This window comes from Vigna unguiculata, chromosome 10 (genome assembly GCF_037176805.1).
Source record: "Vigna unguiculata cultivar grain cowpea cultivar isolate G323 ecotype 2 chromosome 10, ASM3717680v1, whole genome shotgun sequence".
NCBI lineage: Eukaryota > Viridiplantae > Streptophyta > Magnoliopsida > Fabales > Fabaceae > Vigna > Vigna unguiculata.
Window position 1 is genome coordinate 50182739 of NC_140801.1, and position 15215 is coordinate 50197953.

General features: G+C 32.5%; 2 protein-coding genes across 3 annotated transcripts; one reads left to right on the forward strand and one right to left on the reverse strand.

The window, feature by feature from the left end:
- The first annotated feature begins 1492 nt into the window (after positions 1–1492).
- Positions 1493–9669, forward strand: LOC114167078 (protein STRUBBELIG-RECEPTOR FAMILY 6-like). 2 transcript variants are annotated; one of them, XM_028052009.1, is made up of 16 exons: positions 1493–1729; positions 3534–3660; positions 3766–3837; positions 3912–3977; positions 4078–4149; positions 4248–4319; positions 4706–4777; positions 4867–4932; positions 5030–5092; positions 5181–5485; positions 6004–6308; positions 6636–6907; positions 7743–7875; positions 8532–8668; positions 8769–8925; positions 9152–9669. In XM_028052009.1, the coding sequence occupies exons 1-16, from the start codon at positions 1645–1647 to the stop codon at positions 9302–9304; spliced, it is 2157 nt and encodes a 718-aa protein (XP_027907810.1). In that variant the 5' UTR covers positions 1493–1644; the 3' UTR covers positions 9305–9669. The 2 variants fall into 2 exon arrangements, with proteins under 2 accessions (XP_027907810.1, XP_027907811.1); XM_028052010.1 differs by lacking the exon at positions 1493–1729 and adding an exon at positions 2532–2550.
- Positions 9670–10259: 590 nt separating this feature from the next.
- RPT1A (regulatory particle triple-A 1A) lies at positions 10260–14135 on the reverse strand. Its single transcript, XM_028052142.2, has 10 exons — positions 13919–14135; positions 13108–13189; positions 12593–12684; positions 12421–12498; positions 12189–12250; positions 11932–12076; positions 11635–11853; positions 11371–11552; positions 10931–11106; positions 10260–10752 (listed from the first exon to the last, which is right to left on the reverse strand). The coding sequence occupies exons 1-10, from the start codon at positions 14003–14005 to the stop codon at positions 10595–10597; spliced, it is 1281 nt and encodes a 426-aa protein (XP_027907943.1). The 5' UTR covers positions 14006–14135; the 3' UTR covers positions 10260–10594.
- Between the last annotated feature and the right edge of the window lie 1080 nt (positions 14136–15215).

Below are 15215 nucleotides of genomic sequence, written 5' to 3' on the forward strand. Positions count from 1 at the left end.
CGAGTTGTTTTCAACCAAGAACTATTAATTTATCTATTTATGTAATAATAAAAGAGAAGTACACTTTTTATTACAAATGAGCCACATCATTTAAAATCAAACTTTGTTTTAAAGTTTAATAATATGCTAAAATGTATGATAAGAGAGGTAAATAAAAATACATTATTCGTTAATTCTTTCACTTAGTAGCGATAACGTTTTTTTTTATACTAATATGATAATACGATTATTTCTTTTTATGATTGTTTTGGTATTTTTTTTTTATAAATCTATTCTTATTGTTAGTTATTCTTTTCATTTTAATAATTTTTTTTAGTTCCGTAATAAAGATGTAGATACACAGCTGATATATATTAGAAAGATATAAAATAAAAATAAATTTATTATAAATAAGGAAACGTGATGGGTATTGTTCATTTATTTGAAGGATATACTTATTGGATCTATATCTGTGTTTTCTTTTATTTCTTTTTATCTCCTTATTTTTGTAAAATTAAGTATAACTCTTCTTTTAATTGCATGTTTTATTCAAAGGTATGTTTGACCATATTATAATTGTTGGATGTAGAAATTTACTAGATTGTCTATAAAATTTTGTGAGATCTCAGACTAAGTTGTTTTTTTTTTCATATGATAACTAATAGTTGTTTCTATTTTATTTATTTTTATCTTTAAAAATGTATTAACTCTACCTTTTATTACATTTATATAAAATATTTTTTTTTATTTTACTGTTTTCTTAAAATATTTCCATATTGCATTGTTTGCTTTTGAAAAATACATTATTTCTCATTATTTTAGCATTGCATTTCAAAATATCATAATCAATTAATTATGCTAATGCCAATGTTAATTGAAATTGGCATGCCAATAAAAATAATAAAAGTAAGATATAAATCAAAATATTTATTTATTTTATTTCAAACTTTATGGAAAGTATTTTAAGGTATAATATAATAATATAGTAGAATTTACTCTAAAAAATTAATTATTTTACATAAACACTATTAGTGACCAAATTCAATTAAATTTATAATTATTCAAAACATTTTTTGTAAAATAAAATTGAAATTTATAGAAAACAAATAACATTTTTCTATCATTTCCTGTTTAGCAGTTATTGCGGCATATGATTTTCCTAAATACTAATAATTTAACAAGTTACTTTAAAAACATTCAGTTTCTATGAATTGGTCATTCAATATGGTCTTAAAAATAGAAAAAAATTAAACAAAAAAAAAGACAGAGAGGAGGAAAAAACAAGTTCTTTAATTATTTTTACCAAATAATACTCTTAATTCAATAAAGGAAACGAGAAAATATGTCATAGGTTAATTAAAAAAATAGAAGAAAAGTGAACAATGGAGTAAAGTATTTGTTTTTATTTATCGAAAAATAAGTTTGTAATAATTTATTTCCTTTATTAGACATGACGGTAAGGAAGGTAATAAATAATTTCCAAAATAATGTGATAAGGCGATTCGTGCTTGCCAGCTTTACTCGGCAATGGTGGCAACATATATAGCTATCACTAATTAAATAATTTTATGAAAAAATAAAAATTGGCGAAAAGGGGTTCATTGCACATCCTTTTTGCTTTCTGGGTTGAAAGAATTTTCGAGAAAAGATTGTTTCACGGGAGAGATGGTGTTGGATCCAACGCTGGTGCTGGTAGTGTTCATCAGCACCTGCATTTTGGCCATTAATGGTGAAACAGATCCAAATGACGGTTAGTGTGTGCTCTGATCTCACTCTCAGCTTTGGAATCTTCTTCACTCCCTCTGTGTGTTGCATTATGCTACTGTTAGTTACGACTGCTTCTTTCTTTGCTTTCTTCCCTTATTGCTGAGATGCTTTTGTTTGATTGCCAATCGTTTTGTATCGTCAGCTCTGCCAATTCCTCAGTAGATTAGTTTGATTTGGACTATGTTTTGTGTCTGGTTTTATTGGGTTTTGAACCATTGTGAAGTTTTTCAGCTGATCTCTTGAGTGAAACTTGTTTAAATTAGTTACCTGAATGGCACTGTTACTCGATGATTTCAGCAAACGGAAGGACTATTTTTTTTTTTTTTTTGCTTTTGTATTCTTTTTCTCCTTTTGTTTCAGTGATGTTTGTGCTGTGAATTCTGTCTGTATGTAGCTGGTTGATGCAATTCTCACTTCTTTACTGTAGAGAGTGTTGTCAAAGAATAAGGACTGATTGAACATCTGGAATTTGGTGCAATAATACGGTTCCTGTTTTCTTGTATTTTCTTCTTATTGTACAGTTGAACGAATTTCCAAGTTTTAAGAAAATGGAAAAACAAGATAGAATAATATCCACTCAACCTTGTCTAAAACAAATTGTAACCACTGAGTGGGACCCTTAGTCTTCGACTTTAATCCTCTACCATGTACTTGTTGTCTTCGAGGATTTGTGTGTTTTTTGTTTGATGTTCAGATTTTTCCGTCTTTTATTGGGATATCTTATGCATTGAAACCTTGAAATTCTATGAGAAGATTCAGCTACACATATTGCAGTTCAATGTTGTTTCTGATCTCCCTACGGGGGTATGTGACAATTTTAATAAAGTACTTAGATCTCGTGTTACTGATATCTTGGGCTGTTAAGCTCACCACTCTGTGGCTGTTCTCCATCATTTGTAATAGGTTTCAGTAAGATTTGAATTATTACATATTGATTGAAACAATTGCACAAGCATGCTAGATTCTATCTTGAGCTATATGCAATATCTGATATACCAATCACTAAAGTCTCATTGGCTCCAGCTCTGAATGTAGGGTGCATAGACTAAATAAGCTTGTTTTACTGGTTTTTTCATCGTATTATTCTTTTCTGATGCAATCCTATCATATATTTATTCTTCTTTTGTTATCCACACCCACGTACTTAACCAGCAACTTTCTCTGCTTCGTGACACTTAAAACATATAAATGTTTGCAAGGTGAACATATGATGTTTAAATTTCTACTAAACCCCCAATAATGAACTTTTGTAAATTTAAACATGTGATGGTTTAAAATCCTTGCAATATTTACTCTGATTTGGTTAGTGGCTAGGTGATATTTATGTGAATATATTTTCTTCATCTTCTCTGTAGTCAGTAATATTATTTTCTCGTGATCCCCCATTCACCCATTAATTTAATATCGTATCATGTATTTCGGCCCATCAGATTGCAGTGCATAATTTTAAGAATCCTTAATGAATCTGAGTTTCTTAATTGTTACTTCTTTCTTGATGTTTAATGGATTAAAGTCAGCATCTCAAATAATCAATTCTTCAGTGTGAACATTTTCTGAAGTCGGGCTTTGAAGATTAATGATTTAATTTGTTACCTTATGCTTATAAGTTCGAAGTGATATATTTGTAAATGCTATGATAATAGCTTCAATAGTTGGCAAGTATCTTTAGATATGTAAAAAGGATGGTGGTGATTGATGAAGACACTAATTAATAGAAATTTATCATACAACTTTCTATTTAACATGTCTGGGGTTGCCAATTATCTTTTTCTGAATGTTTGATGCAGTTAGTGCTCTGAGGGCTATGTTTCAAAGTATGAACTCACCATCTCAGCTAAATTGGAATGGGGATGATCCTTGTGGACAACAGTCTTGGCAAGGCATCACTTGCTCTGGAAATCGAGTCACGGAGATGTGAAGTCACAATCTTCCTTTCACTTTATATGACTTGATTGTTAGTGCTTTTGGTGCTGTGGTGGCATCTGATTTATTACTTGGTTATTTTTTACTTCGTTTCAGTAAGTTACCTGGTCGTTCACTTTCTGGATCTTTGGGTTACCTGCTAGAATCCTTGTCATCGGTTACAAACCTGTAAGTTATTCATCATTTAACTTGTTTCATATGTATCGTGGTTACTATTCTTGTGACCTTGTAAAATTCTGCAGAGACATGAGTAATAATAATCTTGGTGGCACCATACCGTACCAACTTCCTCCTAAACTGCAGTACTTGTATGTTTCTATTATCTTTTGCTACTTGTTTTGTTTTTTTTTTTGTTGTTTTGATTTTATTATTTATTAATTTCTAACATTCTTGTTTCTTTGGATGCAGAAATCTTGCCAATAATATTTTCAATGGGCCAATCCCTTATTCTCTTTCTGACAAGGCTTCGCTTATAGTCCTGTGTGTAAACCATCTTGACTTCTTGTTGACATCTTATTGTATAAATCTACTTCACAAGCAACTGCATTTCTTTTTTGAAGTTAATATTTTTAATGTAGGAATCTTGGTCACAATCAGCTCCAGCAAGCACTTAGTGTTGATTTCCAAAAGCTTTCTTTCCTCTCTACATTGTGAGTTTCCTATTACTCCTGCACTTCTACTATGTAAAAGTATATATGTCTATGAAGTTTATGTTAACCATAACATAGTGATCTTTTTCATTTTCATTCTGAGATTTTATGCTTTTTGCTATGGATTATTTTCCATGTTGCATTTGATAATTTCACAATATTACTTTTAATCCCATTTTAGGACAATTTATGCTATTATTCTGCAGAAAAATTATACATATACACTGATTACATTATATTTCACATGTGCTTCTGTTAACTTAAAAAACCATTGTTTTTTTCATAAGAAAAAAGGAGGCTATGTTTGTTTAATCTTCAAAGTAAAGTATGCTAGAATTGCTTCAGTGAGAATTTAGGGCCAGGTTATAATCTATTGTTTGTTGCAGGGATCTCTCATTCAATTCTTTGACAGGTGACCTGCCTCAGAGTTTGAGCTCACTTTCTAACATAAGCACCATGTAAATGTCTGACTTTTTTTTTTCTTTTTTCTGCTAATGTTTACACGGTATTGATTGCACTCTGAGTTGACTTGTTTACGATTATGCAGGTATCTGCAAAACAACCAGTTTACAGGCACCATTAATGTCCTTGCTAATCTGCCTCTGGAAACTCTGTGTGTTTCTGTTTCATATATCTGCTTGGAGTGTTCTTTCCTACATTTCTATAGAAGTATCTTTTCGGTTTAATTTATGTTCTTAAATTTATTTCAGGAATGTGGGAAATAATCATTTTACAGGCTGGATACCAGAACAATTGAATAGCATAAACCTGCAGTAAGCATTATCATTATCAGCACTTTTTTTCCAAGAATCAATTTTTTTAAATTCTATAAATCTTGATAATGGTCAAATTTAATGACAGAAAGGATGGTAATGATTGGAGCTCAGGACCTGCACCCCCACCTCCTCCTGGGACTCCTCCAGCAGTAACAAGAAATCGAAATCACAGATCTGGGGGACATACCCCATCAGATGCTGGCTCAAGTGGTGATGGAGGCAAAAAATCTGGTATTGGAGGTGGTGGCATTGCTGGAATAGTGATCTCCATCTTGGTTGTTGCGGCAATAGTAGCATTCTTTCTGGTGAAGAAAATATCTAAAAAGTCGTCCGGTGATATTGAAAAGCTTGACAATCAGCCCTTGGCTCCTCATACTTCACATCATAATGGTCTGCATGTTATTCTTGTATACTACTGAAAAATAATTTTTATTCTATTATAGAAGGTCTCACTTATTTTGGATCACTTGTACATAGTGTATTCATAGTATTTCAATATTTTTAGGTTCACCCTTCATTCTAAAGCTACCTTCTCTATTGGCACTTGGCAGATATGCTTAACTATAAAGTACTTAATTCTGCTTTTGATATATGAATTTAGTGATTTAACCTATAGTGTTAGAAGATAATCTGTATTTTAACTGTAGGCCAGTTAGTGGCAATTACTTCAACACCTTTTTCAGGGACCAATGCATGCTGTCATAACACCAGAGAAATTTTGTTATGATTAATTAGTTGACCCAAACTGCAACTCTAATTAGAAAATGACTGGGCTAACTACATTTTTCTTTCTCCTAGTGTATGTGACTGCTTTGTCTTAATGCTTTCAGTTTAAATTTTAGCTGCTAAGTCATTCCGCATTCATTATGTTCTGAATGAAATTGACATCTTAATCTGTCATAATGCAGAAATGAATTCCCTGCAAGCTTCTTCTGTAACTGACTTGAATACATTTGATACACCTACGGCCCCTATAAGTCTTAAACCTCCACCTTTTGATCGTCATAAATCATTTGACGAGGATGAGTTTTCAGTAAAGCCCGCTACCGTCATTAAGCCCACTACAGTCAAGAAGACCGTCACGGCTCCTACAAATGTAAAATCTTATTCTGTAGCTGACCTGCAGATTGCTACTGGAAGCTTCAGTGTGGATCAACTTATTGGGGAGGGGTCTTTTGGACGTGTGTATCGTGCTCAATTTGATGATGGAAAGGTATTCCTTATCGTTTTTTTTTGGCCGCAAGCACATCCAATCCCACTGGCAGAGATATATAATTCCTAAACAGCATCACCACATTACATAATTTTCCTAGGAATGGCTCAATATAAAAGCTCGTGAATGTATGTCCTTTTGTTGCATATAGAAAGTCTTATGGTTTTACAATTATAAAATAAAAAATGTCTTAGAAGTCCTGCCGCATGTATATGCCACATGTACAACGAATAATAGACCACGATAAATGACAAGGATTTTCTATTGTAGATTGTCTAGAATCTATGGATATGCTTATTGATGGTTTTGATCTTGTTTTTCTTCTAGGTTCTTGCTGTGAAGAAGATAGATTCATCTGTCCTTCCCAATGATTTGTCTGATGATTTTGTGGAACTAGTTTCAAGCATATCCCATTTGCACCATCCCAATGTGACAGAGCTTGTAGGTTATTGTTCAGAGCATGGACAGCACCTACTAGTCTATGAGTTTCATAAAAACGGATCACTGCATGACTTCCTCCACCTACCTGACGAGTACAGCAAACCATTGATATGGAATTCACGCGTGAAGATTGCTTTGGGAATTGCACGTGCTTTAGAGTAAGTTAGTTGTTTGTTAAAGTTAACTCAACTGAATCCAGTTTTCTATTTACTTATTAGCTCCGCTTTCTCTCGAATCTTTCTTCCTGAGTCACATTTTTATAGGCTTTTGCATGCTCACCTGTGTCTTATTTGGTTTGATATTTTTCATTTTTCATATATTTGTGCATTTTCTCTTTGTAAATAGATCCTTGTAACCCCATATCTTTGTTTTCTAAAAGGTCAAAATGTTTAGGTTATTACTGTCTGTCTAGAACCAACTATCCCAAAAGCTTAGTTGTTACGTGAAGAGTTATGCATGTTTTTTGTATTATCATGTTCTGTTGTACAGGAGCCTTTTTGGGCTTAAAGTCTGGACAATGCTAACACATCACCCTACCGTGGGATAAAATTCTACTTTTATTTATAAGAGGGGCAGCAAGGGTCAAATTATTGTCCATTTAATAGACTACAATATACAAGAACTGGTTATTATACAAAATAGTTTTTAATGTGAAATCTTTTGAGTGGTTTTATGTCTAATAATTACTAAATCTATGTTCAAATTTGAAAATGAAAAAATAGGATAAAATAGATTGAGGTTATAAAATTTATCTATTAATTTAAATTTTATACACTATCCAGATCTTTAGCCAGCATAGTATCAGCAAATAATAAACTGCTGCTTTGCTGTAAATACAAAGAACTTTTGTGGCAACTTTGCGGAAGAAATTAAGAACTTTTACTACTAGTAGAAGTTTAAACCTAATACAAGACAACACAGGGCTAGACTTCAAGCATCAATGTAAACTTTTGCGGAGAAACCACAACCTAACTCTATTTACCTTTTTCCTAGGTACCTACATGAAGTTTGTTCACCATCTGTTGTTCATAAGAATATAAAGTCAGCCAACATATTGCTTGATACAGATCTCAATCCTCATCTTTCCGACAGTGGATTGGCAAGCTATATTCCAAATGCAAATCAGGTGATTTTTAGTGGTACTTGATGGTTTATGCTCTATGAATTAGTGTTTATAATTGAACATTATGGTGTTTGGCAAGGGTAGTTTAATTTACTCTGTTTTTGTTGCTACTTTTATCATTTTTATAGGTTTAACTACTCATTCTCACTTTCCAGTTTTGAAGTATTTGTTTACTTAAAACTGTAATCTGTTGGCTCGTGTCATGCTGAAGTTATAACAATTTGGGAAAGAGAGTGTTTGGACGTATAAAATATTTTGTACTATTAATCATTGGCTTTAGTTGCCTAGCCTGTTTCCGAGACTCATCTCTTTTAAAAGCTTAAGCTGTTAACCGGAGGCTCAATATTTGCACTTAAAGCGTAGACAATATGGCATGAAATCATAAGTTTGAACCTTATTGCCATAATTTTAATAAAAAAATAAATTTAACCTAATTATGAAGGATTAACAAGGATTGAATTTCAGACCACTCAATCATGGTGAATCGAATACCATGTAGAAAACTAATTATTCTAAAAGTTACAATGTTCTCAAGATTGAATACATCTCATTGGCAACAATACCGACAATTCTCTTACTGAATGATATTTCTCTTTTTTTCCTACCGACCTTTTCATACTAAAAGTTTTAGAAGCTCTAACCTTTTCTCTCATTTTCAGGTATTGAACAATGATTCTGGATCTGGATATGAAGCTCCCGAAGTTGTTATGTCTGGCCAATACACTCTTAAGAGTGATGTCTTTAGTTTTGGAGTTATCATGTTGGAACTCCTTAGTGGACGGAAACCATTTGATAGGTGAAAGATTTATATACCTTCTAGCCTGACAGTTTTTACATGTAAATTCATTCAAACATAAATGGACTCATGCATAGTTGTTGAAACGTACTTTTTACAGCTCAAGGCCAAGGTCTGAGCAGGGTTTGGTTCGATGGGCAACACCTCAACTCCACGATATCGATGCTCTGGCTAAAATGGTTGATCCTGCATTAGAAGGACTATACCCTGTGAAGTCTCTTTCTCGATTTGCAGATGTTATTGCTCTTTGTGTTCAGGTAATGTCAAGTTTTTATTGTTTTAGTGAATTGGCAACGAATCCTTGTTTTGGCCATCTATTTGAACTCTTACTCAATAATAGTGTAAGAGTTTTTACATTTTAACCAATTCGAACTTATTTGTATGACTTCTAAAACTGTGGTAACAAAAGCCAAGAGACATAATGCATGATACATTGTTTTACTAACTTGTTATTATGTTATTGTAATTTTACTTTTGGGGCAGCCGGAGCCGGAATTCCGACCACCTATGTCAGAAGTGGTTCAAGCGCTGGTTCGATTAGTGCAGCGAACTAACATGAGTAAGAGGACGACGTTTGTAACTGATCAAGGAGTATCCAACCGAGGGGGAGATAACCAAGAATCACAAGACATGTAAATGGGTGTTGATAGAATGGCTGAAAAGAAAAATAATATTCTTCAGATTTTCATCATTTCTTTTTGTAACCTTATAAGTTAGATGAGTACCTTTGATTATTGAATGTAGACACCTGTTGGTGTTTGTTTGAGCTATTTCTTTCATCTGTCGTATAGATTCCAATAATTTAACCTTTTGCAAGTTGAAGCTCTATCAAACCATGTTCTCAATTTGTCATAGGATGTTAGTTTACTAATTTGAAAACACTAGTGGTGTTTGTTAATTATGTCAGTGTTTGAATGATCGCTTCTAATGGAGAATAATTCAGTTGCGACTTGTACGGTTCTCATGAGGAATGAATACGCTACACTTCACATTTTTTTTTATCACTGTTGCTTATTTTAGCGTTATAAAATCAAATGCTATCGTTGACCAGTTATGGATAGAAATGTTTCTATAATGTTGGTGTTGGCAATATATTTCTTCATACCAAAGTTGTTTCACATCTTACTACTTTTAATTATTTTATTTATTGATGCAATGTTTCCTTTGCTATCGTTTTCCTTTTCATCTATCTATAGATGTAACTAGTTGTGATTTACCGAAGTTTCGTATTTTAACGCTTCATTTCTTTTATTTACTGCTGTAACATTTTTTATGCTATTCTTTAAGTTTAAAGATAACGATACAATTGAGCAGTTGATAATCCATTCTTAAACTATATGACGGTAATAAAATAAAAAATTCTATATTAAATTTACTACATAAATAATTAAAGTAGAAATATATTATATATTCATCTTATTCTTAAATTGCAGAGTTACTGAATGCTGAAAATGTTTAAATTTAATAAAAATTGATAATATAAAATTATTCAATAATTTAAATATCACAAAGAATGCACTGTCATTGTCTCTTATATAGCGAAAACAATTGTTTAAAAATAAAAATTATTTCAGCGTATTATCATAAGATATTTTAATCTGAAATAGGTTGTTTTTATTTTTCTTAATAAGCAACAGTTTCATCGAACAACTACAATCATGTTTCCTAACAAATATAAATATCTTCATACAAATGACAGGACGAGGATCGTTTTTTCCCCAGTAACGAAAACTTCCATTAATAATAAGTGTAATCTTGAAAGGATAAAAGGACTTGGTCTCAATTTCGGATTTAAAAGCAAGGAAAAGCAAGATGCATTCAAACAGGAGTTTCACATAAAGAATCACACGTCCTTCAATTTTCTCGGGGGGAAATAAAGATTGTACGTTCTAATATGGTCTGGGGAAAAGATGATGAAAGAATAACTCAATTGTAGACCATATATTTAGGGGTAGCACTGAACTTCTGGTATCCTTTGATCACTTTATTTACTGCATCAAGGAAGTCTTTCTCTGTTACAGTCTTCCTCCGGGCACGGATAGCATACATTCCAGCTTCCGTGCATACACTCCTTATGTCAGCTCCTGGGTGAGAGAATAAAAAGTATCTATGAGAAAACCAATGTCTAGAAATAATTCAGGTTCACAATGTCAGATACCAAAAAAAATCCCTCAAACCAGAACAAGTTTGACCAGAAAGTAGACTTGCTGAATAGTGGTCTTAGAAACATTGATGATGAAAAAGTAAAAGATAACAACATACCAGTGGAATTTGGGCAAAGCCGAGCCAAAAGTTCAAATCGGATATCCCTTTCACAGTTCATGGTTCTCGTGTGTATCTTGAATATCTGTGTCCTACTCTCTAAATCAGGAAGGCCAAATTCAACTTTACGGTCCAATCGCCCAGGTCGTAGTAGTGCCGGATCTAGAGTGTCAGGCCTACAAAATGTAGACAAAGAGACCTAACATAAGCGCAGCTTACAATAGCGTTTAAACTTCAAAATCGAAGTATCCACAGAAGCATGTAAAATTTGCAAAGTTGCAATGGAAACCTAGATTTGTACTTTTTTTCCTTACAGAAACTGCCACTTAGGGATATAACCTTACAATTAAAAAAGATTAAAAGGGCATTTAGAATGCATCATGATTATGACAAAACTGGTACAATAATCCTGAGATGCTCTAGTGATAAAACGAACCAACCTGTTTGTTGCCATCAAAACTTTGATGTTTCCACGAGCATCAAATCCATCAAGCTGATTCACAATTTCAAGCATGGTGCGTTGAACCTCGTTATCACCACCAACACCATCATCAAATCGTGCACCTCCAATTGCATCAACTTCATCAAAAAACACAATACATGCCTTCTTTGAACGAGCCATCTACAAGAGACAAAATTTTAGGCAAATGATCGAATTTCATGGAAAGAAATACCAAATTCTAGGAGGTCTGGTGCATTTTTACCTGAAATAGTTCGCGAACCATCCTAGCCCCCTCACCAACATATTTCTGAACTAGCTCACTTCCAATAACTCTAATAAAACAGGCATCAGTTCTATTAGCCACAGCCCTGGCCAAAAGTGTTTTACCAGTTCCTGGGGGACCATAACAAAGAACACCCTTTGGAGGATCAATCCCAAGCTTGACGAATTTCTCAGGATGAAGCATGGGAAGTTCAACAACCTTGCAGCGAAATAAAAAATTTAGTGCCTCAAAACATCATTATAATGTATGATGATAAGTGAAATTTCATGGACTTACCTCACGCATCTTTTCAATCTGCTCCTTACATCCACCAACATCATTATATGTCACATCTGGCTTCTCTTCAACTGTCATCATGGTGACACTTGGATCAATTTTTGGAGGCAACGGTATCTGAATCTGATATTTGTTTCTATCAACCCTGCAATGATAAAATGAATGTCAAACAACTAGCAGACAACATAGCTAGCTAAAGGGTTCCTCTTCTTTATAAAGTTAATATTCTTGCATCAAATTACTTATAGGATACATACCCAACACGCATCCCTTCCTCTATGTCAGTGGGGGAAACCTTGTCTCCCAGCCCAACAACAAACTGTCAACATCAGGGCAGAAGGTATATTAGACCCAACTTGGCAACTCCAGAAGAGAAAAACATGTGATATCTTAAGCAACAAGCGATGCTAGAAATCTTCTTGAAAGAAACAACTATCAGATAAAAAAAGGAATCATGAAAAGATTGTTAAAAAATAAAAATATAGGCACCTTTGCAATTTGCTTCACATTGATAACATATTTAGCATCTTCAGAGTTTGGATTTATAATCTTGGTACATCGTGCCACCTAATCAACAAATAACCATAATTAGCAATTCTCAAAGATACTAAAAAAACTTTTGAGCAAACTCTACCAAACAAAAAACAAAAATAATAATCACCTGAAGAGGCTGCTCCTCCTGCATCATTTGCTTATCAGAAACAAGATCCCACTGGCTTGGTGCAGCTAAACCAGTATCAGACTCCTTGATTCCTATTTATAGCAAAAGGAAGCAAACATCTAAGGAAGTGTGCAAGTGTTAACGGCACTCAGTAGTTCCAACTAGGACAGCCTGTCTAACTATAAATGCAGAAAAAACAAAACATCTACAGAATAACAATCCTTTCCTTTAGTTTTTTTCCTCTGGTTAATGACTGCAAAGCCACAAACTAATTCTATCACCTATAGGATAAAACATGAAAAATTTAATAATAGCAAAATTACCCTATTAACTACCACTTTTTTCCCATAAAAAAGAAACAGAGAGTAGAAGTGCACTGGCTAAATATTTTGCACAAAGAATGAAATGCAAGCACAAAAATAGATAAAGATATAACTCTCTTTAGTTTAACAACTAAAATGATCTAGCAAGCAAAATAATGAAATGCAGTAACAAACTAAACTTTTTACACGTACCACATAAGTCATTGACTTTCTTAGCCATGTCTTTAATTTCCTTCTCTACCTTTTTTATGCTTGTGGAGTAAGGTCCCAAACCCTGAGTAAACCAAAAAAATACTATCAGAGACTATATATAATTTTAAATACACAACGATTAGGAAAAATATTCTGTGTACAGAAATTATACGAAGATACTGGGAAGGGGAATCAATAACCAACAAACAAGTAAAACATCTTGAGAGACACAACTATGACTCAGCACCATCGGTACTTCATATTTTGACACATAAATCAGTAGCACCTGAGCAAACCCTAATAAATCTCTATAGCCATGAAATCTTTACCTCGACAAGGTTAAAACTCAAATAAAACTTCGAGCATCTTTATCAAAATCTATGAACAATTACCTTACCACATAGCTACCACAACAACTAAAAAAACAGTAACTCCAAACTCTTGTCATTCATAAAACCTACGAAAATATTTATTTCTCTCTTTTTCCCCAGGCTCCATAGTTAGTAAAAAGCTTAAAGCAACAAACTCTAACCCACCCACGATCTAGAATCAGAATTACGTGAAAGTAGCTCAACTCAACGCCAGTAAGTTTCCCCAAAACACTAAGCAAATGAACCCAGTAACAGAAAAGTCGAAAGCAGATTAGACGTGCGATTCGCTTGAGATACCATAGGAAATGGAACAAGAAAATAGAACTAGAACATTATACGATGCTCACAAAAACGGAGATCGGAGATCTGATTAGCCTAAAAGAGAAAAGGGGAAAATTGGGAAATTAGGGTTTTAGAGAGGAAGTGACAAAGAAAGTTACATATGTTTTGAGGAGAGCGATATCATCCTCGTCGAGAGGTCGAGGGTTCTTCTCGTCCTTGAGATCGTCTTCGTGTTCAATCGCCATTGATTACTCTTTCTCCGATTGTGAATTTGTTTCTGCTCAAAGTTTTCTTCGAAGAGATGCCAAAGAAACCCAATGAAAGGGATTTTGTGTTGAAGTTGCAAAGAGGTTCAGCTATCCCCTTTTATAGGACAAAAATAAATTCATATTAAAATATATCTTTCTAGGAAATCAAATCAAATAATTTTAACTGCTGAGGGTTGTTTTATGTTTTATCAATAGTGAAACATATATATTTCTCATATATAATTATAGATAATATAAAATAAAAATTGTAAATAAATAATTTATAACTTTCATAACGGTAAAATTCTGACTATTTTTGTTTATTGTAAATAAATAATTTATAAATTACATGGAGTTTTGTTTACTTTAGTTTTAATATATGTTATTTTCTCATTATAAATACAGGAGGATTTACTTTTTATCAAATTAAAAAATAACTTTTTTTCCTTGTATCCCTTATTTACTTTTTTATTCTTTAAATCAAGTTAGTCGATTTAATTAAACAACTTACAAATATTTAATTTTTATTCAGTGTACTTAATAAAAAAAATATTAACTATGCAAAGTGGCTACAATGAAATCCTTTTATTAATAAAGAAGTTGTACAAGTTTACAAGGACTCTAACATAATTCAGAATATATATATATATATATATATATATATATATATATATATATATATATATATATATATAAAAGTCATGCATAGCTCTAACAACTTCAGCCTCAATAAAAATCGTGCCTAAGTATAATGATTTTCAAAAATTAAAATAGATTATTTATGAGTAACATCGTGTTTGGCTATGACAACTTCCAACAATACATTAAAGTCGCATGATGTTAACACGACTTCAAACAAATTTAAACGATTTTTTTTTTTTCATTCTGAAACGAGTTTTTATCGTGAAGTTGTTCCAGAATGAGAAAAAAAAAAAGGTAAAAATTTTGTAACTTGTCAAATCTTAACAGTTGGGAGTCTATGTGAGAATTTTAAGTAAGAATTTTATAATTTGACAAACCTTGAGATATTAATTTAAGTCTGTTTGCTCGTATAAAATAATTACGTATAAAAAACTAATTTTTCTTATTAAAAAATTCTGTTTAGAATGAAAGTTTGCATAAAAGTAATACAAACATTAATTTGTTTAAATTTTGTTTTGGAAAAAAAATTATAATAGAAAAATACTTATTAAATGTGTATTTGTAT

Coding starts and splice junctions, on each gene's coding strand:
- LOC114167078 (XM_028052009.1), top strand. CDS start 1,645: ATGGTGTTGGATCCAACGCTGGTGCTGGTAGTGTTCATCAGCACCTGC. Junction 5,093..5,180: donor TTGAATAGCATAAACCTGCA/GTAAGCATTATC, acceptor ATTTAATGACAG/AAAGGATGGTAATGATTGGA. Junction 7,876..8,531: donor ATATTCCAAATGCAAATCAG/GTGATTTTTAGT, acceptor TCTCATTTTCAG/GTATTGAACAATGATTCTGG.
- RPT1A (XM_028052142.2), bottom strand. CDS start 14,005: ATGGCGATTGAACACGAAGACGATCTCAAGGACGAGAAGAACCCTCGA. Junction 13,190..13,918: donor TCGCTCTCCTCAAAACATAT/GTAACTTTCTTT, acceptor TGGTTTACTCAG/GGTTTGGGACCTTACTCCAC. Junction 12,685..13,107: donor GAAAGTCAATGACTTATGTG/GTACGTGTAAAA, acceptor TGCTATAAATAG/GAATCAAGGAGTCTGATACT.